At 42.6% G+C, this 25,767-nt stretch overlaps 2 protein-coding genes across 5 annotated transcripts in view; both read right to left on the bottom strand.

Moving 5' to 3' along the window:
• FRMPD4 (FERM and PDZ domain containing 4) overlaps positions 1 to 3,707 on the bottom strand; it is a 798,322-nt gene extending 794,615 nt beyond the window's left edge. Inside the window, exon 1 of one of the 2 annotated variants that reach the window (XM_070257124.1) lies at positions 3,480 to 3,707. The gene's annotated coding sequence lies outside the window, so the exon portion shown is untranslated. The remainder of the gene's footprint in view (positions 1 to 3,479) is intronic. The other variant, XM_070257121.1, reaches the window with a different exon arrangement.
• Positions 3,708 to 8,516: 4,809 nt separating this feature from the next.
• Positions 8,517 to 23,905, bottom strand: MSL3 (MSL complex subunit 3). 3 transcript variants are annotated; one of them, XM_023634415.2, is made up of 13 exons: positions 23,526 to 23,905; positions 22,141 to 22,223; positions 21,657 to 21,752; positions 21,230 to 21,330; positions 20,576 to 20,661; positions 19,922 to 20,044; positions 19,174 to 19,334; positions 18,236 to 18,394; positions 16,137 to 16,399; positions 15,184 to 15,293; positions 11,795 to 11,894; positions 11,346 to 11,430; positions 8,517 to 9,325 (listed from the first exon to the last, which is right to left on the bottom strand). In XM_023634415.2, the coding sequence occupies exons 1-13, from the start codon at positions 23,625 to 23,627 to the stop codon at positions 9,226 to 9,228; spliced, it is 1,569 nt and encodes a 522-aa protein (XP_023490183.1). In that variant the 5' UTR covers positions 23,628 to 23,905; the 3' UTR covers positions 8,517 to 9,225. The 3 variants fall into 3 exon arrangements, with proteins under 3 accessions (XP_023490183.1, XP_023490185.1, XP_014584245.1); XM_023634417.2 differs by having other exon boundaries at positions 16,320 to 16,399; positions 23,526 to 23,839; XM_014728759.2 differs by lacking the exon at positions 23,526 to 23,905 and adding an exon at positions 23,140 to 23,362.
• Between the last annotated feature and the right edge of the window lie 1,862 nt (positions 23,906 to 25,767).

Below are 25,767 nucleotides of genomic sequence, written 5' to 3'. Positions count from 1 at the left end.
CTGAAGCCCCTCCCTCTGCAGCTGGTGGCGGGGGGGGGTAGAAATGGGGTGACAGCCTGAATCAAGTGACAAGCCGGAAAATGTGACAACAGGACAACAAAAGACAGCATTTTGACATTAGCTCTTCTAGACTGGTAGTACCTGTCAGTTAGTACCTGAGAAAAGGAAGCCCAGCTAGCAGCAAGAGCTTTTCTATTCTGGTGTGTCATTTGCAGGTAGAAAACGAAGGATGTTAATTAAGAATGAAACTGCAGTGTAATATCTGAGAGTTGTAAAGGGCAATAATATGAATACAATTTTGAAAAACATTTAAAATATTTACTTTTTAATAGATTGCATATTGTTTAGCTTGCCTATTTTAATTTAAAAAGAAATACTTCTCTTTGGGTTTAATATAAGCCATATTATAGCAATGAGAAGAATGGCATATTTGATTTATATGAGGCACATACATAAATAGATGAAAAGAAGTATCTTTGGTGCTGAGGATGGAAATTATTTTCCCTGGGATCTCTTGTATTTTTAAATGGTATGCATACTGATGAAAAACTCTCCACAATTTCCACACCATATGGACATGTGTGGATGTGAAAAAAATCCAACAAACTGACTTCACAAAGCACTAATGTATCACGGATGAAATATGAGATGTTGAGGCTTTATAGAAAAGCGCAGAGGTCAAAAAAAAAAATCAGTCACTACAAAAAGTAGTCAAGAGGGTTTTGAAGTCATAACTTTGCTTTTGCTTCATTATTAAGAACACAAGAACTTAAATATTTGGAATCATGCAAACAAAAAGCTGGTAAATGAATTTGGAAAATAGCAGCTATCCCACTGTTTGCCTTTTGCTTACCAAATAGGATTTCACATTATCAAATATCCCTTCTCTGAGGTCATTAAGTGATTTTACAGACTCTAAAAGGCAATGGAAATCAAGAAAAGAGAAAGGATGCGCTGCCATGCATCACTCTCAAGTAATAAACAGATTCCACACATGTTGCTTGATGCTATTAGCATGGGGCGATGTTAATGATTCAAAAATAGGAAGTAGAAGCTCACTATGTGATCATTATTATACTAAGTTTAGTTTCAGATAGTCTACGAGGGTATTATTAGAATCTAAAATCTCCTTCCTACATAATTGTAAATCCCTTTAGAATGCAGGGAAAGCACTATTTCTCTTGACCAGAGAACAGCTAAATACAGCCCACAGGACATATCCTGCCCACCAAATCATTTTTGTAAAAAAAGTTGTATTGGAACCAAACCCTATCTATTCATTTACATATAGTCTGTGGCTGCTTTCACCCTATAATAGCAGAAGGTGAGTAGTTGCACAGAGACCGAATGGCCCACAAAGCCTAAATTATTATCTGGTCCTTTACCAACGATGCACTAGACATTTAATTATTTATCCTCACTGTCCCTATAGCACAATAAATACCAGATATGTAAAATTTTAACATCTAGTGTGTTATTTTTCTGAATGTAATTAATGGGATTTACATTAAGTTTGGGTAGATTGTCTCTACAAATGTGGCTGCCGAAGAGTCCTCCCCTCGCTGTGTTGCATTCTGCTCTCTCCATAAAGACATGGAGTTTGTTTTCTCTCCCCTGAATCTGGGGTGGCCGTGTGACCTGTTCTGACAGCAGAATATGGCAGAAGATGCCTGGTGGCTTCTGCTTTGCTCTTGGCACCCAGAGTCACCAGGTGGCAAGTCTGTCTCCTCTGCTGGAGAGAGAGGTCCCACCAGTCCCCAGACATAGCAGGCACTCCAGCTGTGGTGCCAGTCTTGAGTGAAGCCATCTTGGACGTCCCTGACCCAGCTAAGCTCCCAGCTGAATGCAGCCACAGGAGTGGCCACAGCCAACACCACGTGGTGAAGTGCCTAGCTCCGTCTAGGCAACTGACAGGGCGGTGAGAAGGAATCATTGTTGTTTTAAACCACCAACCTTTGTCATTACATAGCAATAAATGAGCTCAACTTAAGGTTTTTGATATTTCATTTAGTATTTCGAAACTTTCCTTAAGATATTTAAAAGTAGTTCTAAAACAAGCCAATTCCATCATCTTCTCATATCTTAAAAGCAAGAAACATCATTCTGTTCAGATGGCAGTGTGAGCAGGTTGGATGAAAAATGCCTCTCAAACTACAGGCAAGACGTGGAGAATCAGACTAAGAGAGCAGAATCATCTAGCAACAGCAATAAGACACAAAATATAAGCACACTCTAAACTCTAGAAAGATTTTTTTTAAATCCACCGTCTCAGTGTCAGGGGTTTCCGAATCTCATCTTTGAAGAAAGCATTTTTTCCCATTCTAACTTATCTTATTAAACAGAAAACAGGTCAGAAGAAAAAAAGACTTCACGGAAACCAAAAACATAGTAGTTGAATTTAAATCTGCTGATGAGAGGTAACTTGCAATTTGACTAGTGATAAAAGGATCAGAGTTGATAACTACTTCCAGAAAAAAACAGAAAACGCTTAAGGAGAGGAAGGCAATGAAAGAAAAATTTGATACAGACATGAGAATAAAAGTTCCCTTGGCGTCGCAGAAACGTGGAGCAGGGGATTCGCCTTTCGATGGCGCCTGGAAAAGAGGGCTCAGGCAAATTTAATTTAAACCTCAAAGAACAGAGAGACTTCAGCTAACCATTGAGACACACGTGCCTCAGAGAGGAGACTAAAAGAAAAAACTCCAAAATGATTATGGCAACTAGCTGTGGCGGTGGGAGGAGGGACGATTTTTTTCCATTCTTTATAATTGAGCTTTGATGCATCTGTGCCTTTTAGTTTTTAACTTGGTTTTATTTTGGGGGGCTGAAAATGTTAGTATTATGTGACTTTAAAAGAAATGGGGGTTGGTTGGCTTAATAATAATTACCTTAACATTTTTAGAAAATGATTTTTTAAGTAGTTTGAAGAAAATAGTTAAAGCATAAAAATAAATATATTAGAAAACAGAAAAATATAGCATTATTTATAAATCCAAGAGTAAATTTCTTGGGAAAAATGATAAATGTGATCACCTTTGACAAATATAATCAATAAAAAAGGAGGAAAACGGCTCCTAAATAAATCATGAGTGTTAAAATAGACCTTAACAACAGCTACTGAAAAATCCCTCTGAAAATGTAAAAAATAGGCAAGCATAATAGTTATATGTTTCAAAATCAAGATCAGTTTTGGAACTTTATCCGTAAAGGACTGGATGATACATGCTTTAGGCTTTGTGGGTCACACAGTCTCTGTCGCAACCGCTCGGTCTCCACTAGCATTTGCGAACCGCTGAATTTGAGAGTTAAATGTAAAAAGCACTAAAAGCCAAGGACGAATTAACTAACAATTGTACGGAAGAGGGCTTTCTAGAAGCATTTTCACACATAACCCATGAGAGTGTAAATCACAGTAATTCGTCCGGAAAGCAATTTGGCAAATGTATCAAGAACTTTAAAAATGTCTATACAGTTGGTACCTGTGGAGGAGGGAGCGCTGCTACCGGGCTGCTGCTAGGACCAGGGTTCTAGAGGAGGGGCTTTGAGAGCCAAGGCTGTGGCCTTTGAGGAAAGGGGCGCCTCGCGGGAGGCTGCTTCTGGAAGTGCTGATAGAAGGCGTAGGCTGCAACCAGCTGCCGCCGCCAGGGCGAGGTGCCATTGCATCCGGGACAGGAAAAGCTAGGCCGGTCAGGACGAAGCCTTCTCCCACCCTCTGTCTTCCCTCTCCAGTGCCCTCTGCTGGCAGAAACAGGAAGCAAGCGGGCATAGGAAAACGTGGTTTGCAGACTCCCGTTTTCAGAAAAACGGAGCACAGCAGAGAGTAGTGGATTTGGAGCGGCCAGATAATCACTGAAAAACTGGCAACACCTGAAACCCCTTTAGAATACTTCCCTCAGGTGTACAAAATACACTGGACATTTCCAAAACAGAGCCTCGATTCCAAAAATCTTAAAGGATAGAACTAAAAAACTAGCATCAGACGTTCCTTTGAGAGTGATTTCTGGGAGCAAGCAAGAGTTTATTTCGTTAACATTATTATTTTACTACTCATTTTAATCATGGTTTTGTGATCAGTCTGGCTTGGAAGTTTTGAGGACAAGGACGTAGTTTTCCAATAGTTTTATTTCTCCTCACTTTTCTATACAAAATGCATAATAGAGTATTACGTCTACAAACCAGCAATTCTTCTCACCAGTTGTAAGAATTTTAAACTAAGAGCAGCTGCATTACAGAGCATCTATAATGTAACCTGACATAAATCGACAAACCTCCGGCAGCACACGGATATGCTTACATGTGAAAGCAATAGGGTGATGTTGACATCATCCTATCATGACCAGCTGGTCTGGACAGAACCCAAAGGCCAAAGGGTACACACAATTTGTTGAGAAGAACATTTATTATGAGGACAGGCTTCTTGTGTACTAATTCACTTTTGATAGGGGATGTATAAAATCCAAGAACACTTAGCTACCTACTGCTCCAGCAACAACAGTGATTTTCTCCTGTTGACAGAGAGAATGTTGTTTGACCTAACCTTGATCATACCCTGGCATGTTTACCAAGCCATGTCTTGGCGTAGTAAAATGCAGGTTTTTAAACTTGACCTCCCAGTTGAGAAAACCTAAAGAAGGAATTTGCCTCACTGAATAATGAACACGAGGCCCCTGAGAAATTAGTGTAGTGTGTTTGCCTCATTCAACACCATATTTGAAATATTCCTTGGGTGACCAATCAACTCCTTTCCATAATGTCATTAACAGTTGCCCTGGAGGTTTGCCCTAGGTTTTCTGACCTTCAGGTGAAGTGTGAACTCAGTGGAGTGAGAAAATGAACCTTGGTCTGCCCTAGGCAATGATGCATGAAAGAAGCCATGCTAGAGTATTGGATCAAATAATCTTTCAGTTCTCAAAAACTGATTTTCATGGTGTATTTCTCTTGAGTTTAAGCATAACCCAATCCCTACATCTCCCTGTTTTAACTGAGATATAATTCACATACCATAAAATTCACCTTTTAAAAGTGTACAATTCAGTGGTTTTTAGTAAATTCAGAGTGGTATAACAAACACTACTGTCTAATTCCAGAAATTTCCATCACCCCAAAAAGAGACCTCAGACCCATTAGCAGTCAGTTCCAATCCCCTCCTCTCCCCATGCTGTGACAACCACTAATCTACTTTCTGTCCCTATGGATTTGCCTATTCTGGACAGTTCACATAAATGGAATCATACAATACACAGCCTTTCGTGGAGGGAACCCTTTCCCTAGAACCCATCTGATGAGCGAAAGAACTTATGAACCTGATGTTACCAACTGTTGGGGTGCCCTTGCTCTTTCCCTGCCTCCCTGGAGGTCAGTCCCAGCCTGGCAACCCATCCAACAAAAGGTCAAATGTACAAATCCATCTCCTGAAGCATTAAGGGAATGCTTGACATTTTGGCAGAGGTCTCTTAGAAGAAGGGAAGGCTTACACTGCAAGTCACCCAGCAAAAATGCCCCCAATCCTTCTTTTTCTGAAGCAGATCCTTCATTGCTTTTCTTTTCCTTTTGTCCTCAGAAATCTGTGCCATCCCCTTGAGTTTACAACTCAACTTCAACAACACATGAACACTTGCTTATTCACCCATTTATAGTAATTGTATTCCTTGCTGTGTGAGGACAGATGTAATACATATGCTTTCAATGCGTGAGATACATTGGCAATGTGTAAAATCTTGATAAGATGATCTGGGCTGGCCTCCTAGTTGAGAGCACGAAGCTGGCTAAGCACATCATCTCAGGCCTTGCAGACATTCACTGGGGACTTAACATTCTGCTCGTTGGTCCCACTATTTACACCAATCAGAGAGAAAGCTGAAGCAACGAAATGGCCATTTACAAATTCACTTTGAGTTTAGATGTATTCTAGGGAGGAGAGAGGCAGAGAATAGCATTCTCCTTTTATTGGAAGTAGGTGAAAATACAATTCAATTAGCTTAAATATGCACTATCTAAGGATTTGTCCCAAGTGAACATCTGGAAGAATTTGGCTCAAGCATAAGACAAGCAGAAGCTAGAATAAAAAGGTGTCTCTCCAACTGCATTGCTTAAAAAAAAAAAAAAAAAAAAAAGATTTAACTGGTTTATTGAGGAATCTTCTCTCACTGGGATGCAAACATGACTTCCCCAAGTTACTACTTTTAATTTTAATCTGTTGAAACTTCCTTTCCCAATGGGTATCAGATCCCTTACCACCACCTTGCCAGATTTTACAACTGGTGAAAAATTAATAATCAAACCTACCTAAACTGACATCCACACATCAGTTAAAGAGTAGAATTATCCATTCTTTCTTGGACAATGGGAAGACTAATTTTGGAAAATGTTGCCATTTAAGGTTACATTATACCTTTTAAAATTCAGAACTGGTTAAAGTAACACATTTCCTTAATATAGAACCTGATTAAAAAAAAATATGATGGTCAACGGCTGTAGAAATTCTCTTCAGTGTATTCTCTCACCAAGGACCATGCCTTACTCCTCCTCATCTTTCCGATACCTAGCAGTTTTTGGCACCACAGTAGGTGGTTGTCAATAAATGTTCAGATAAACTTACCATTGATAAACTAAATATTAAAGGGCAGAGGCCACTGAGTTATTAAAAAAATAATGGCAAAACAGGGTAATTGTACTTCCTCACGTTTAGAGTTGATAACATAATCTAATGACAAATGTCAACTCATAAATTTTTTTGTGTACACTGTACTATGGATTTATAATCTACTTCTGTTCAGAAGTGTTTTGCCCTCACGTTTTTTTCAAAGTCCTAATACAAGGATCTGATACACGAGTTATTGAAATATTATTTTGAATACACCTTTAAATGACTTAAAACATTAACACCATAAATGTGATAACTGAACTGCAAGGTTTGGCAGTTTAGGAAAGTAACAATTTAAAAATTGACAAAAGGAGAATAATGTATAACTTTTATAAGGATAATCTAGACATTTAAATCATATTTTTAATGATGAATTATTTGAAAACTTATTAGTAATATACAATAAAGGCATAATATTTTGAAGTTATTTAAATCAACCTAAGCTGCAAATAATCAGCTTAAAGGAAGTTGTTATTAAGAAACGTCTTTGAGGGGCTGGCCCCGTGGCCCAGTGGTTAAGTTCGCACACTCCGCTGCAGGCGGCCCAGTGTTTCGTTAGTTCGAATCCTGGGCGCGGACATGGCACTGCTCATCGGACCACGCTGAGGCGGCGTCCCACATGCCACAACTAGAAGAACCCACAACGAAGAATACACAACTATGTACCAGGGGGCTTTGGGGAGAAAAAGGAAAAAATAAAATCTTAAAAAAAAAAAAAAAAAGAAACGTCTTTGAGGGAAGAAAATTTTTCATTATTAAAACGAGGGGGTCAGCCTGGTAGCATAGTGGTTAAGTTCATGCACTCCGCTTGTGTGGCCTGGGGTTTGCGGGTTTGGATCCTGGGCGTGGACCTACAACAGCACTCATCAAGCCATGCTGTGGTGGTGTTCCACACACAAAAAATAGAGGAAGACTGGCACAAATGTTAGCTCAGCAACAATCTTCCTTGGGTAAAAAAAAAATGTTAGCTCAGGGCCAATCTGCCTCACCAAAAAAAAATTGAATTAACTGTAAACTCAAGGTATATAACTATATGAATGCTCCAAGAGACAGTCTGTGTTCATTTCATTGGGGACATTTAACAAGTAGATTCTTGTAAGGGAATTTTTTTTTTCTTCTTTTCTGGGCCATGAATAATTAGTGATTAAATTTTTTCAATAATTCAGAGCATGCTGCAAGTGCACCAGATTTAAACATGCATTGCATAAACCAAATGGAGATGAAACCTAGGATGAATCCAAATGCTACTCCAGATTAGACACCAAAAACCCAAGTCTTACTTAGCAACTAAGTGCACTGAGATGATGTCTACTCTGATTTAGAGGTTATGATTCTCACTGATCAGTGCATGCATAAGTCTCTCTGATGGAACCATTTATAGCTTTAAAAAAAACTTCCCGTGGCCCTTGTCATTCATGATCAGTGATCTTGGAAGTTAAGGTCAAGTGAACTGACCTATAAGAAAAGGCAGGGGCTCTATTCAAGGCTTGTGTGGTACTAGTATCCCTTCAATTGTGTTAGAACTTTCTAAAACATCCCGGGAGAGCGAGCTTGGGGGAGGCATGTAAGAAACAAGGATGAGTAGAAGGGTGACTTCGGAGACCAACAGCTGGTAACGATGGAGGAGGATAAATGTGTTGGTCCCAGACCAGCCACGAGTACAGCAACAAGACAGCAAAGAGCTGCACCAACTTCTAGTAACCACCTCCTAGTCAAGCCGCCAAGTGAGGCAAAATCAAAGAAGGAAAGGAAAACAAAAAGCCTTAACAAAAAAGGCACAAAAGCAAAACAAAACAAAAAGTTATGAGTCAAAAGGTCACCTTACTGTTCCTCTGCAACAAAGAAAGAAGACAAAGCCAGAGTGCAAACTCTCTCCTGGTTCTTTCCAACGAGATGGGCAATTCTTTATTTAGATCACCAAAAATAAGGTTTTACAGAAAGGGAACCATAACATTACACAACAAAGTACAGCTGTAAAATCTCAAACAAGACAGGAAATGCTTTATTTAGATCACCAAAAATAAGGTTTTAGAGAAAATGAACTGTAACAAGCAAATGTATAGCTGCAAATTTTCTTTTGCCATCAATATCAATTCCTCTAAAATATTCTGGGACTACCTTGCGGTTTCCAAGCAAAACTAAAATCTGTTGGACAGAGTTGCTCGGCCTCATCATAGAATGAAAACAGTTTGGAAAACAATTTCGCTTAATGCTAACAAATAACTAAAAAGTGTGGTTATTGCCAACAAATAACTCCAACGTCTACTGAAACAGCCTAACCTAGACACACTTTCATCAACGTTTCACTGTGAACACAGCTGCTCTTTTCTCACCATCACAGATCACGTGTACAGTGGCAAGGGTCAGATGTTGGAGGCCGTTCAGGTACCTAAGAAGTAATCCTTAACAGAAATAACTACAGTAGGTAAGCAACTCAAATTAATGGGCCTGCCTGTCAGAGCTCCCCAGGGAGGGCACTGCGTGTACTCTGTCTGAAGGCCCACCATCTCCCTAGCTCTTCACTGGGAACCGAGAACACAAAGCTCGACAGAGAAGCTCTTCTTCCAGAACCATTAAAAGCCTTAATAAATAGCCCTGGGGTTCTTGGTGCTGTAGTGTGCCTCACAGGCAGCGACATAGGCAGACTCTGGGAAGAAGTCATCATGGTATTCTGCTAAAAACCTGGAAAAAGAAAAAAATGGCCCTGATGATCATCACAGTAAGGACTAAATACCAGCATGCAAAATCTTAACTTCCAACCACTCTAACTTTTCACTCTTATTTGGTATTGGGAAGAGAAAAAATGAATATAATCCTGATGTCTATATACTGATTACTTTCATTGCACACATCCAGCTTCTATGTTAATTACTATTTCATCAGAATCCTTTCACTATGAAGTGTACAATAGAAATAGAATAGAACCCAAATTCCGCTAGGTGGCAGTCTTGATTATATAAACACTTCTGTGCAAAAAAGGCTTCAGTGACTATTTTTACATTTTCCTGCTTCAAAAACAAACTATAAAAAATAAATTATAAACTCAACAAAGGTCACTTGAGAAATCTGCAATGCTTATATGGGCTAAGTTAAACCACAATTGAATGGTATAACTAATAAAGAGCGTTTTGTGTCCTAATTTGCCATGCCAAAAGGTGTTACAGGTCCAGCAGTACCAAAACTTGTAAACGAGACTGACTGACGTCTGACACATTTGAATGTTAAAATGTGGCCAGTCATTCAAGAGTCTGCAATACACAGATACCGTCTTGACTCTGAAGTGTGAAAGATTTCACCATAGAGGGCTAAAACATTCTCACATGAGCCATATTAACTAGTAACCTAATTAGCTTCATGTTTGTTTCCCCAGCCTCCTCCCATCTGTCCAAATTCCTAAAAATGTAAGGATAAACCTCTACAATACCTTCTTTAGTAAAAACTGAGTCAAAATTCATTCAAGAGCTAACTCTTTTTCTTCTTTGATTGTACCCTTTTTATGGCAATTACTGAGTCCACTGATTCTCTAGCTGATACCTTTGGATACATTTTCAAAACCAATTACTATATTTACTTGTGAATCTTTCTAAGTTACTTCCTAAAACCCTAGTTTCTATTTTGTATTGGGCATACCTCAAAATTAGCAGGCTTTCTTATGCTAACTTGAAGCTATCTCTTCACATTTTATTGGCAATATTTGATTTCAGCTTATAAAATTTTTATGCTAAACAGAGTTGTGGGTTTGTTTGAGGGGGAGGCTAAAAGGGAAAAAGGTCTTTTTGAAAGTTATTTCTAATAAAATGCTATAAAGTCTAATTTCATTCACAAACACTTTATTCAAAATGCCTGCATAAAAGCATCTTTAAAAAACTCCAAGATCGATTTCTCTGACTGGAATGCTCTCCACTATGTGGTAAATCCTACTTGATTAGTGCTTGTAGGTTGGGGCCTGACTACAAGGAAAAGGGACCCCTTTAAAGAGAAGGAAGAAACAAGGTCAGGAAGATAGGATGAGCCGGGTGAGGCAGGGTGATGACCAGCCTTGAAACCCAAGGAGAGGAACTGGTCAATAGATATCTGGGTGGGAGAGAGCTGGGCCACAGGCATAAATGAAGCTGGGGCCTACAGCATGGTGGGGCGAGTGGGGGGGGGCGGCGAAGAGACTCGGGGCAAATGATCCTATGATATAATAAAATGACAGGCTCTGTCAGGTACAGAAAACAATACCTTTCTCTGAATTCACAAACTGTCAGCAAAGACTAATGGTCATTTATCTTAACTCTAAAGGAAACACCAAAATCCAACCTGTAATTGCTAATATTTAAGTTAGTTTATAATATGTACAATGAAGGAAAGTCTAACATTTAAGATACTCCTGAATAAAAAATCTAAAACTAAATTATCAACCATTCCTACTGTAAAGAATTAATTTTCTATTCACATGGTTATCCAACTAGATTGTTCTAGTGACACAAAAAATTTTATCTCTGTACAATGAATACCCTTGACTCAGAAACCAGATAAATTATGGAAAAAAGAAATAGGGAAAAAATCCCCTATGTTACAATTACAGTTAGAACCAACCATACTTAGGTAATACTGCTACTATTTAAAATACCAGAGCTAGCTTTCACATTTGTTAAAGAGTTCAGAGAAGTCATATATAAGGTGGCAGAGCTAAGTTTTGACAAAGGAATAAAAATACCTCAGAAAGAGATCAAAGTGCTTCAGTAAAGCCTTCAGATTCTTCTCAGAAAAGGACATCTTTCCAAGGATTTCTGGAAGTTTCACTGCATTAAAAATAAAAGCAAAACCATTTATAATTGGCAGAATCTGGCAATGGGCAGGACACACTCAGGGATTGTCTGGGTCCCTGTTTATCCTTATTCGACCTGAAATTAACATCTATCTTATCAAACAAAACCAAAAACTATTACTGAAGATAAAGGTGGAGTAGTAGTACAAATATTACAAACACACTTTTAATGAAATTTAAGATTTATTCAGTGTCCTTTTTTTGGAAGAGGTTACCTTTCAATGATTTTTCTTAGACCCCCAAATTACCAAAAGATGTACATAAGCTAACAAGAGTGTTAAAACCAAAGCAAAAAAAAAGGGGGGGAGGAGAAGAAAGCAGGGACCAGGATTCCTTACCAAACAATCGCAGCAAGTGTTGTGCCCCGTAAATGTAAGAGGGTGGAGGTGGCTGGTCACCTGGGGGGTAACTGTCAGGTACCAGTTTCCAAGAGAGGACCTGGGAAAAGCATGAATTAAACGCTTTATTTATCTTAACACTCCATTATCAACAGACACTAACATTTGGAATCCTGGCAGCACTACGCATACTTTGACATTATCAGGCCAGCAGACAGACAGACGTCAGCGTCACATTCTCACCCCCAAGCTTCCTGTCCCTCTGGCACCTCAGGAGTTGCTTCCAAGCTGGACCAGAAAATGGGAGTAAATGGTGACAATAAACGGATGTGGAACTTCTAAAGCAGCCCCTCTGACTTCCCATGAAGCTCGTTCGGGGTATGATCTCAGGATATAGGAGAGTATAATGTATTATGGTGAAGAGGATGAAGCTACAAAATAATTAAGTTCAATACACTTGCAAAAAAGTAAATACACACTATAATGTGTATAATTATCATATAAATACATGGAAAAATACCAAGATGTTAAGTGTTCATTTCTCAGTGGTGGAATTATGATTTATGGGGCACGGGGGATAGAGGTGTGTCTTTCCCACATAGATTACATATTAGCATGTATATTACATCCTTTTTACTATAGTATTTTCAAAACATGTTTTGCCTTTTAAATCAATCACAGGAGGATCCATCTTCCTTGGTAACATGGAGACACTTCTAATCACCTAAAAACTATGACAATAAATTGTATGTAAAGCAAAAAAATGCCACTACATCAAAATAAGCAAAAGCCTATGAAAGCAAATAAAAATGAGGGGGGAAGACTCAAAATTAGATTAAGGAAATATTTGATTTCCTAATTCTCAACAGCTACTACCTATAAATTAGCTATAATTGATTTGGTCACTTTGTCCCTCCTCCTTTATTGGAAATCTTGCTGTATTAGAGAACGAAGCAGTAAAACACAATCCAAAGATGTTTTCAGTAATATTACCATTGTTGCAAGATTCCCTAATTTCCTGCTATGTTAGATTCACTTTGGAAACTAATTTGACACGTTGAATCAAGTGAAAACAGACTTCAACTCTCGTAACTGATTTCTTTTCCTTCACTCTGAATTTCAGAACAGGTGGATTTTGGACTTTTGTTAAAGTAAGTTATATTTCAAAACTCTCTGCTGAGCTTCTGTAGAAACACTTCAGCAAATTACAGACCTATTCTATTGAGTTGCTGCTTCACCTTCCGGGATCTGTCAAGTTTAATCTGGAAATAGTAGGGCCGAAGGAAACCCTCTACAAGACAAAGCAGAAGAATGCCAAAACCACCCCGGAAGCTGAAGTAGTCAATTTAACAAAATGAAATTGTAGAAGCTAACAAGTACCACCATGGTTCTGATGACTCCATGCTGAAGGCCCTGGCTTCAGCTCTTGCCTTGCTGACCCCACCCTTCTGTGCTGTAGACTGACGGCAGGGATATGGTTTCAGTATCTTTATGCCATCCCCAGCACCTAACCCTGTGGTGCACACAGCTGAAGCTCGGGAACTATTTTGACAGTGATACCCGAAGTGAACATTTGGGAATTTGCAATCATTGGAAGCACGAAGCACACATGCAAAAGCAGGTCATTTAGCCAGTTAGCAAGCCAGTTGACCTCACTCACTCAACTCTACATTTCAAAGTAGTGTAACATCTATCTATCAAAGGTACATTTCATGGCGGAAACCAACAGGTTTCCACCGAAGGGATTTTCAACTGGAGTGTGCACAGAAACCACTTGTGCATCTTAAGGAGAAATGTGTGCGTCCAGACCCTCCCCTGATGCCATGGGTCAGCGAACAGCCTTGGGAGAAAGTCTCAGGTGATTTGGGTGCACAGCCCCAGTTAGAACACACTGCTATAGAGATTCTTCCGAAGGTGGGAATTCACTAAGGTCTCATGAGTCACCGCGAGAGCCGGCTGCACTCCCCCACCATTTACCAGAAACCCTGCCTTTTCACCAGAGCTTGCAGCTGTACCTATAACCACTAGATGGTGGGCTTGCACCACTGACCAGAGTGGGAATGCCCCCCCCCTCCCCCGCCTGAACATCCAGATTTTTAAAAGAAAGGAGATTCCCCTTAAACAATAACACCCGCAGGGCTTCCTTCTCTGAAGAAAAAAAACCGGGACATTAGGGACTGCTAGTACTAGGAATGTCCTAACCTTCCCTCAACACATCACTGTAAAACAAATTGGGTTTTCTAGTTTCTCTATCAGAGATCAGCCAGCTATAGCCCTTAGGCCAAATCCAGTCTGACCCCCTTGTGCTAAAAATGGTTGTTATATTTTTAAACGGTTAAAAAAATCAAATGAATAATATTTCATGACATGAAAATCATATGAAATTCAATTACCAGTGTGCACGAATGAATTCTGGGGGCACACAGCCACCCCCATTCATTTATGAGCTGTCCACACCACTTTCATGCTGTAACAGCAGAGTTGGGTAGTCTTGAAAGAAGGCTGTATGGTGCGCAGCCCTGAAAATAATTACCATCTGACCCTTTACAGAAAGTCTGCCAACCTTCATCATCAAATGTTCTCCCTGCCTAGTAAAGCCATCTCCCACGTGCACAGAAACAAGGAAATCCCACCTCCTAGGTGAGATTAACAAAATATCCCAGGGACTAAGACATCTCCTGAACCCCTGAAACACTCACTACCTAAACATCAGTTAACAGGCCTTAAAAATAGAGTTTTTAAATGAAGTTTCCTTGTCTGTAAAATGGAAACTTGATGGCAAGGTGGTTCTTGGGAATTTGAGGTAATTTAGCTCAAATGCCTGGCACAATGCTGGGCATACAGCACGCCCTCAAAGGGATGGCTATTAATTAGTGTTAAGGATGGATTTTATATTTTTAAATGGTTGGAAAAACACCAAAAGAACAATATCTCATAACATGCGAAAACCATCTGATATTCAAATTTCAGTGTCCATAAAATTTTATTGGAACACAGCATGCCCATTCATTTACACAGTGTCTATAGCTGCTTTTGGAGTTGCGTAGTCTTGACAGAGACTGTGTGGCCCATAAAGCCTAAAATATTTACACTCTGGCCTTTGCGGAAAAGTGTGCTGACACCTGTTCTATAAAATGAAAATATTCATATTTCAATACTTGCACTTATTTAAGATAAAATATGACTAATTGTAGGGCTGGAACGCTAACAATTTTCTCATTTTAAAAATCAAAAACACAATGTTAAACATCATCACATGAACAATTTTGTTAATATTCACAGCAAGAGCAACATAATGCTTCTAAGGAAACCCAATTTCCTCCCACAGGACTTAAGCAACCACAGAAGGAAGGACACGCTGGGGATGACAGCAAATACTAAGGCTTTACCTCGTTTATTTCATTTGTTCTTCTGCCTTCAAAGGTGGCAAACACCGTGCTCCCTTCCTTACTGGGGGTCAGAGGAGCAGGAGAGGACGATCTGCTATGCACAGGTGTCTCTTCAAAGAAAAAGACGTTAACTGTTCGCTTGTAAATCACACAGGTACCGAATGAAAGACTGCTGGAAGACGGCTACAAAATCAGAGAAGTTATTCATCTTCAACAATAACAGTTTTCTATTATAAAAGACAGTACCAGGAATATTATTTGGCAAAAAAAAGACCACTTATTGTATGATTCCCTTGATACAAATTCATGCCCAGAAAAGGCAAGTCCATAGGGACAGGAAGAAATTAGTGGTTGCCTAGTATGGTAGATTAGGGCTGGGAGGGGAAGTGGGGAGCAACTGCTAAGGGACTCTTAAGGCAGAGCTAGGAGCCGGCCCCGTGGCTGAGTGGTTAAGTTCGCGTGCTCTGCTTCAGTGGCCCAGGGTTTCGCCAGTTTGGATCCTGGGTGCAGACATAGCACCACTCATCAAGCCATGCTGAGGCGGGGTCCTACATGCCACAACCAGAAGGACCCACAACTAAAAATATACAACTATGTACCGGGGGGGGGGGGGGGACTTTGGGGAGAAAAAGGAAAACTAAAATCTTAAAAAAAAAAAAGAGCTAAACCAGCAGGCGCCAAGCATCCAACTGCAGAGCTGAAGGTGTGGTGGGTCCTCTCTCCTGCCAGTTGCTCCAGCTTGCAGGCTAGGGAAAATGCCTCACGAGCCTCGGTGGAGGGTAAACTCCTGACTTGAATTCCCACAGCCGAGTGGACAAAACTGCGTGTGACTGTGCACTCACCTCCATTCTTTCCCCAGCCCACCTGCCGGCTGGACTTCTTTTAGGAGCTCAATTTCCAGCCCAGACCAAACACAAAGGAAATGGCCTTCCCATACCCAGGAATGGACCTACTCTTCTCCAGGTGCAGGAACAGCTTGGGCATGCTGGAGGATGTGTCCTGCTGCCGGCGCTTGGGCTGAGGTGAGGCGCTGCTCTCAGACAGCCTGTCACAGTTGGTAGAGTGGCGTGTGGACCGCCTCAGAGACTGCAAGGCTTCCGGCTCGGCTTTGCGCCTTTTGGGGGTGGCTGGCTCACCTGTAGCTGGCTGACTCTCCGTGGACTGTGGTGTGGATGGATTCAACAAAGGTGGGCTCGGAGAGAGCTCCTCCTGGTTCCTGTGAAGAAAGAGGGGAGAGCATCACACACGCTTGGCCTGCAGATAATCTCTGCAAAACCTGGAGTGGTTCACAAATGTCCTCCTTCAGAAAGAACAGACAACACACTCTCAACTCCACTCCAGGAGGGTTATAAGCTTTCACTTCCAAATGTGCCAAAACAAATGTTTTCTTAAAGAGTAACTAGACATATGAAATCATTTTAATCCTCTCACTAACTCCATGAGGCATGCTGGGATTACAGATCATGATGGCCCTCTTATATTTGTCTTAGAGCAGTGCTTCTCAATTGGGAGTGATTTTGTCCCGCCAGGGGACACTGGCATTGTCTGAAGACAGTTTTGGTGGTCACAACTAGGAAAGTACTACCAGCATCTAGTGGGTAGAGGCCAGGGACACTTCTCAACACCCTACAGTGCACAGGACAGCACCACCACAGAGACTGATACCATTCAAAAAGTCAAGAGGGCCAAGATTGAGGAAACCCTGGTCAAGACAATAAGAATAGCACATTATCTCATCACAATGTAACGATTCACAGGACTAGAAAAGCCAGAAGCATCAGCTGAGCTTTGTGGGACACAGTCCACCTCGGACCCTGGGAAGCTTGAAGTCTGGAGTAGGGCATGGGGACACTGACACAGGTCCCCAGTGAGTCGCACAGGCCTCTCACCTGGGGTGAAACCAATGTAGAAAAAAAAGGCAGGCTGAGAAGAGATGATCATGAGGCAGACAGAACCAGGAGACAGGAGCCACAAAGGGAAGGGAGAAGGGGACAGAGGGGAAAAGTGTCCGATACAGAGCATGGTATATGGCAAGTGGCAAGTTGTTAGTGCTCTCCCTCAGGGAGCAGAGTGAGAATGGGTGGTAGTAGACACAGGCAGGTGATAAGGAGGCAAGACGGGATTGATGACAGGGCCAGACCGGTGGTGCAGCGGTTAAGTTCGCACGTTCTGCTTCTCGGCAGCCCGGGGTTCACAGGTTCGGATCCCGGGTGTGGACACAGCACCACTTGGCAAAAGCCATGCTGTGGCAGGCGTCCCACGTATAAAGCAAAGGAAGATGGGCATGGATGTTAGCTCAGGGCCAGTCCTCCTTAGCAAAGAGAGGAGGATTAGCAGTAGTTAGCTCAGGGTTAATCTTCCTCAAAAAAAAAAAAAGGAGATGGATGAGTGGAATTCACAAAAACAGACCACCCTCTCAGGAAGAGAGGCATGAGGGAGATAGGGAAGTAGCTTATACAGATAAAGGTATAGACGTTAGGTGAGGGGATTTTTTTTTTCCCCTCAAAGAACAGATTTGGGCATGCTTGGTCACTGCGGGAATAAAGTGGTGATGCAGCAGAATGAGAAGGGAACTAACCTTTACCTGAAGGCCAAAGGTGGCCAGCCCTTCACAAACTTTCTCATTTAATAATAACTACCCAAGGAGGCAGATTTTCTTTCCACTGGACAGAGGCAGAAGCAAGAGACTCAGAAGGTACGTCCCCAAGTCATACAACCAATAAGTGAGGAAGCTAAATTCAAACCCACATCTTCTACCGTTCTCACCCAGTGCCCTCTTCACCCCACTGTCTTTGGAAAGATGGGGAAAGCTGCTCAAATCTAACCAAGTTCTCACACTGGAATCTTCACTTGGTAAAATCTTCCAGAGCCATCTGAAAGCGAATGATGACCTCGCTGACCCAGGAATAAAACCCACCAGTATAAGTAGTTTTCAATGTTCTCTCTCCTCCAAAGATGTTGGCCCCACAGCATCAAATGGCAATCTTCAAAAACAGATCCAACTGTTTGACTGCTGACATCTAATGGTCAACCTGCAAGCTGTTTAACTTACCTATTAGTATTTGTGGCACTTTCTTTAATTGGAAGAAAAAATTTGGATGATGTCACCTTTTTATACTGAACTTGTTCATATGGATAGAGCAAAACCAATGGGAGAGTATAATCAAAGGTTATTCTTAATCCATCCACCATCTCCTTACAAAGGTCAACGCTGCGAGGATTAAAAAGAAGAGATTAGAGATGCAATAAATACTTTCCAAAGTGTCATAATGAAGTTGCACATTTTTAATAAGGCAGAGTTTTAAACTTAACACTATATGTTACACCTACCCAAAGAATGAATTTGTAGATGCTAACAATAAAGAACTAAATGTGAGAATAGATCTATAATATAAAGTGCAGAAAGTACACTAGTAATGTTAACTAACCACACTGAACACAAGTGAACATGGTCAGTGCCACAAAAGGGAGCCCAAGCAGCCTGTCCTGCAGGCGGACAGACCCCAATCACTGGGAGGTGAAGGGGGTGGACCTGATGAACTACTCCTAACACTTGTTTCAACTCAACCAATCTACCTCTGACTCTACTCCAGCTGGGTCACATGCACAAGGCAGACAATGAGGACGATTACTCTGACTGGAATAAAGACTTGCTTGTAAACAAGCTTTAATACAATTCTTATCACCCACTCTGGTGCTTCTCGAGGAAAAGTTCTCTCCCTAAATTACATCACTGAAAAACAACTGGTCTGGGTGTTGAAGCAGAACATACACCCAATGCATCCCGACCAGATACCTGAAGTTATTGAACATTCTGAAAAAGGGACAATATTTTGATATTAAATTGGTTATTAAATGAATTATTATTAAGTGATATATTAAATGAACTCCAAATTATAAAAACGGAGACAGTGCTACCTGTTCTAAATGGAAGTCACTTCTCTAATACACAAAAAACCATGAGACAGCAATTTCCCCTCCCCAACTCACTTCTTTTCTGCTGGAACATAATGCACATTCATGTTAGCATGTGGCATAGCATGATGGTGACGGGGTCTCTCATTGGCTGAAAAGGCTGCATTGATAGCAAAGTGCTTCACGTAGGATTCCAAAATAGTTATGATGTTGGTCTGGCACGGAAGTTTCACTAACTGTCATAAAAAATATAGACATCTGATGTATGCATCTCGTTATATAAACCATATATTCCAAGAAACAGTGATCTTGTCTATATCACTTTTTTAAGTCAAAATTAAAGCCAATGCTGTTTGAAGAGAATCTTTTAAACAAATATGCTTTGAAGCTCTTTGATTTTTTTCTTCTACTTATCATATCCCCATGTGGATTATAGTATTAATTTTTAAAATAAACATAAGCAGTGGTTCTTATCTTAGTGACCCATTAGAGCCACCTGGAAAGCCTCTAAGAATACGTCCACAGCCGGCCTCAACCACAGATCAATTACACCTTAACCTCTTAATTGCCCAGGCATCAGGATTTTGCAAAGCTCCCTAGAGAATTCTAAAGGACAGCCAGGGGTGGGAAAGACTGTGCACGCCTTAATTTAATTAGCAGGAGATCACTACAGACAGAGAACTTTAAAACCCAACTCAACACAAAACATAGAATATGAATTTCATTCCTCCAGGATTCTCAATTGTTTGAGTCTGTGATTGCAAAATATGGCTAAATGAAAGCTCCATTACAAATCCATGTTTTGTGTGTTCCCCCTGTATACCCGTTTCCTCCTGTTGATATAGTAACAATCGTCCTCAAGCTTCTTCTTCAGAACTTCAGGGATTTCTATAGTTATTGTTCTTTCTTCCATTTCCCTTTTTCTGTGCAGCTCTGGTTCCTCCTTCTGCAATATCACAATTCCATTTTTAACTACTTAAAATAGTAGGAGAGCTTATATCCAAAGAAAGACTAACACATGAGAGCCTACTATGAAACAAACTCAGTTAATCCTCAATGTTTACACCAGTAATGATGTCACATGCTCTAATGAAAAGTACATTAAAGGTCAAAAGTTAACTCGTTTTAGGGCACTAACCACAATGCAAATGCTTATTTTGTTTCTTCCCCATTTAAGTTTACCAGTGGGATTTACATTAACTCTAAAGGCAGGCAGAAGATGCCAAATTCTGATACACAACATTTAAAAATTAATCACCATTATAAAAGTAAAGTTCACAATTTCATTGGAAAGAGGTAACTATGATTTATGAAAACACATTATGAGCATAATGAGCCACGAAGAGGTTCATATGGCGACTATAAATAAGGGTATGGTCCCTGAAGCATCAAGTATAGCTTTATAATATTTGGTTAAAAAAAGTATTTTTACAAAAATACCAGAGACAAAGTTTTTTTTACAATAAAAACTTCATACCACTTCAGTCTTTTCTTCAATATCACTTTCTTCACTTATTTCTTCATCCTTTTCTTCACTACTGTCACCAGAGGAACTGCTTATTGCTAGGTAAAACAGAAAATATCAGGCAAACCTGCATTATATACTTCCTTGACCCTTACACTTCTTTAAGGTGGAGTGTGTGTCCTACTGCTGGCAATAATAAACTACAGTCCTGCATGTGTTTTAAATGCTGAAAATACTGTACCTTTCAGAATAAAAATTTGAGAAATATAACACCAATTTCAGTGGCTGCAAAAACCACAACATTAATGATCTAAAAGTGTTTAGTCACCTAGGATCCTATGGTTCTCTGTTGCATTCATTAAGTGCGGCCGAGGCCCGGGAGGTGCTAAGGAGAAAACACAAGGGGTTCTACTAACTGACCCTAAGGGGTTAGTATAAACACACTGGCCAAGAAGGCAGTGGTCATGAGCATGACTGATGAGGTCAAATTACGAACTTACTGACTGCTACTTTAATTGTCAAAAACAAAAGGGTAAATGTTACATGTAATGAGCTTCAAATGTTTCCCTGTCTAAAATTTCAATGAATCCTCCTCCTCAATCCTGTGATATAAAAGAACTAGGTAACACTTCTTTTAGCCAGAGAAAATGAAGTGAAGCCACTCACAGTTTTCATCATTTTCATCTTTTTCTTCAACGGGGAGGCTTTTTAAGACAGAGTCAACGCCAGGCAATCTGCGTCGCTTCCTCTTTCTTCCTGTGCTTCTCCTGAAAAACGTCAACAAGGCTGAAATAAATTTTCACCTTGACTGATATGGGTCTGGAGGGAAAAACCACATATAACAACATGATTCTTAAGTACCTAAAAACTAAACTTTAGAACATAAACGGCACTCTTCATTTCAGAATATTATACAATAACCTCTCTGAAAACACAGCAGTTATTTAGACTACAATAGAAACACTAACACACTTTAAATATGTAAAATTAATAAACCATGTTTGCCATATTTTTACCTTTAAATCATAAAAATTCTAAACACTAAGAGAAAACACATTGAATAACATTTATATCATGATTTTTGTATTCTTACAGGCGAGCTACAGCTTTTCTTGCCAATTTACGCTGTAATCTCCGATTTTCATCGGTGTCACGAAGGACATGATCTTCAGCTGCCCATCTATCCCAGCTAATCAAACAAAAAAGGAAAAGGATGTAAATTCAGTATTTCAGTTTGATATGAAACAAATGCTAAAAGCACCTCAGAGGAACAGAAGTGTCCCATAATTACATTTTAGAAAACTAAATATTTTTAAATCATACAAAAAAGATGCAAACAAACTGAAAAAGGAACTCATTCAGACACAGAAGCGACTGGCGTTTCTAGAATTACCCATAGAGAATCCAAATATAATCTACTTAAAAGTAATCATTCTTCAGAATAGCAAAGTTTGATGAAAAAGCAAAAACAGGAAATGAAGCTTTTCTACAAGTGTCTGTAAAACTTAAAGAAGTTTGCAACGTTCCTGTGCTGCAGAGGTTATCAATTTTCAGTCTGGTTTAACAAATACACTCACCTTCTGTTCCAACCATTAAAATGGATTAGATATTCTGGGATCTTTCTGCCCTTTTCGTCTTTCCCAACAATAACATCGACAATCTGAAACCAGAAAATATTGCCCACAAATGACAGAACATGCAGAATATTAGAAGCTAGATCAGAAAAACTAGATCATAGACCTTTTTCTAAAAGAAAAGAAAGTATTCTCTCCTTTTTTAGACCGAGAACTGGGTTGAAACATTTTTCCTTTCAATTCCATTTTTTTCCCCTGAGTGGATGCCTCAAAATAGGAAACATCCCTCCAACCACCCCGTGATTGGTCTCTGATCGTGAGAAGAGGATGCAGCGTCTGAAGCCACTGGCCGGCCGATTTGTCACTAATGAGAGAGTCCATGCCAGACAAGAGAGCCACAGCCCTGAGACCTCTGGGAGTTGTAGTCTCCCCGGCTCCGCAGCGTCCAGGGCCTGGGAAGGCTGGCAGGAGATTACGCCATCCCTCCCAGCGGTGTCCCCTCAGGGAACATCTGGGGCAAATGATGGGGCGTGGCACCCCTGGGGAGACTAAAGGCAGGGAGGGAGGAGGGACAGAAAACAGAGACAGGAGCTGCGGGGGCGGAGCCCGAGAGTAGAACCCGCAGAGCCCGGAGGCCTGGGGAAGTCCCCCAAAGGGCAGCACCGCCCAGACGCACCTGGGGCCCTGGGGACCGGCGCCAGCCCCCACCCCCGGACCGCGATGCCCACACCCTCTCGCCATCCGGACCTGAGGAGCTGCGGATGTGACTCATACCGCGACCCCGCCGCCCCCGAGACTTACGGGGACAGGCAAGGGGCGCGACTCGGGGATTGGAAACCTAAATGCTGCAAGGCCCGAAGGACGAGGCACCGGGTCAACCTTGCCCTCGAGGTGGAGGGGGAGTCGTGGCCTGCGGGAGGGGTAGGCCCTAGACACGACTAGGGCCCCAGGGCAACGATATCGCGAATCGACGGCCAGCGCTGTGACGCTATGGATTAGGACCTGGCTCGGTCGGTCAGGGCGTCGCACGGGAGCCTACACGGCGCTGGACCGCGCAGGATGAGGAGAGATTTAACGCCAAGGCAGAGGCGTCGGCGAGCAGCCTCCTCGACGCGCGGCGCTCGCTGGCGTCGCGCGCGCAAACCGACGCCGCGGCCCCAGCCTCGCGACACCGCACGCATAGCCCCGCGCGCCGGGCGGAAGCGGAAGCGCCCTGGCCCCGACTGCCCCGCGAGCGCCCCCTGCCGCGCGCGCGGCGCCGCGCAGGCCGAGGAGCCGCCGGCAGGGAGCGCCCGGGCCCCGCCGCTTCCCCAGCTCCGCGCACCCGCATCCGCCTCCGTCCCGGGGGCCCCCGGCCCGCGCCTCCCTCTGGCCCTCCGCGGCGGCACCTTGGCATCGTACAGCACTCGCGCCTTGGTGGGGTCAGGCTCGAAGCACAGCACTTTCTCCCCTGAGTGGAATTTAAATTTCATGCCCTCGCTCGCGCTCATTTGCTCATCGTGGCGGAGGGCGAGGCTCCGGGGCGGGCGGAGCGCGCGCGGTGGGGCAGAGGGGTGGGGGCGGGTAGGTGGCGCGCAGCGACGGGGATGGGGGAGGGAGCCGGGAATGGCGGAGGCTGCGGCCGCCCCGCCCTCGGTCCCGCCTCTGCCCGCCCCGCGCCGCTGCCGGACCTGGGAGCCACCGGGCGCGCGCACTCCCGCTCGAGCGCGCCTCCGCGGGTCCCCGCCAGGTTTTGGGGAAGGCGGGCTTCCCGCAGAGCGGCGCCTCCCGTCCTCGTGGGAAAGGCGGCTGACGTGGGCTCCGCGCCGGGCGTGCGCTGTGCGGCCGGGACGTGGGAGGCGCTTAGCAGAGAGCCTGCCTGGCTGCGCTGGGGCGACTGCTCGCGGGGAGCTCCGGGGCCGTGCTGCGTGGCTCAGCAGGGAGGACCCCGGGCTGGAGTCGGGTCTAGATGGGCAGTGGCCTTGGGCGGAGGCATGAATAAGGCAGCGGGGCACCCCTGGGCAAGGACAAGCAGGTGGCAGGCTTGGAGTTCCCCCGGTGACAGCGGGTGAGCAGTGGGCGGGGAGGCTGCTGGGTCCTTCTCAGGCCGTTAACATCTTAAGTCTCGTCTTCCGGCCTCATTTCCCAGCCTCAGTACTCTCAAGAGTTGCTCCCTCCAGGTCTTTCTTCTCCAATGCATTGAAAACTCCCTAAAGGCAGGAGGTACCTGCGCAGAGAGAGTGCTCAGGAGATATTTGACGAACGAATGACAAGTGCTGGGAGACTTCTTGAAGGGCAAACGTGCTCGTTTTTTTTTTTTCCTTGAGAAATGGAAAGTCTTTGGGTAGCGTAGTTACTGGATTAAGACGGGGCTGGAGACCAGCTTTGAGGCTCTGAGGTCATAGTGAACTAACTGCCAGTTCTCCACACACTGTTCTCTGTTCTTGCCTCCAGAAATTTGCACTTGCCTCCTTCTTCACTGGGTTCCTAGGAGGAACTCTGGGGCGCAAGTATTGCATGTCATGGCTAAACCATAACTGAAGCATTAGTGGGGTTTTTTGCGGTTTTTAAGTGGCGTTTTTTTAAAAATGCTTTTTGGTGAGGAAGATTGCCCCTGAGCTAACATCTGTTGCCAATCTTCCTCTTTTTTCTTTTCTCCCCAAAGCCCCAGTACATAGTTGCATATACTAGTTGTAAGTCGTTCTAGTTCTTCTATGTGGGATGCTGTCACAGCATGGCTTCAGGAGTGGTGTGCAGGTCTGCACCCAGGATCCGAACCAACAACCCTGGGCTGTGAAGCAGAGAGCACAAACTTAACCACTCGGCCAGGGGGCCAGCCCCAGCGTTAGTGTTTTTATTTTTCTTACCAGTGAATGGAGGTTTTCTCTCCAGATTCTAACCTTTTAGAGCAAAACCTTAGATGCTTTCTTTTGTTTCTCTCCATTGCCATCCCTTCTTAAGTCCTTGAGAAATGCTTTTTTCCCTGTCCCCGTAAAATGTCCAAGAATGCAAAAGCCTTCAGGATCCTAAAAGCTACAAATCCCACCAATGGCAGCACCCCTTGCAGCTCTCCCCTGGATTAGGGCCCTCTAGAGAGGTCTCCACCTCTAAGGCGGGTGGAGCATCCTTTTCCCTCTCTGTGTAAAGGCAAAGAACATGATGGGCTCTGGGATCCAGTGCCACACTTGTCACTTCCTAGTTTGTGACCTTAGACAAGTGATTAGCCTCACTGTGATGTACTTTTCTTAAATTTAAAGTGAAGATAATAGTGGCTCCTACTTCATAGGGCTGTCTTAGGAATAAATCAGTCCATTCAGCATACATGCCTTTGTGTAATGCCTGCCGTATAATTAGTCCTGGGTAAATGCTTGTTATTAATATTAGGCATTTCTGGATCATTTCTCCTCCCCCATTCATTCATTCAACAAATATTTATTGAGCCTCCTGTGTGCTAGATGCTAAACACACAGAATAGAATACAGATATTGTCCCCGGCCTCAAAGAGGACACATTTCAGGAGGGGCAGAGGAGCATGCAAGCAAGTGCAAGCCTCATACGTGCTCTGATAAAGCCGGTTTAGAAGAGAGCAGACACAAGTGCTTACATCCCCCGAGGAGGAGGGAGAGTGTCATAAAAAGCTCCAGAGAGGAA

This window comes from Equus caballus, chromosome X, assembly GCF_041296265.1.
Source record: "Equus caballus isolate H_3958 breed thoroughbred chromosome X, TB-T2T, whole genome shotgun sequence".
NCBI classification, from domain to species: Eukaryota; Metazoa; Chordata; class Mammalia; order Perissodactyla; family Equidae; genus Equus; species Equus caballus.
Note: the sequence above shows the minus strand (reverse complement) of the source record. Positions and strands in the feature narration are given on the sequence as shown.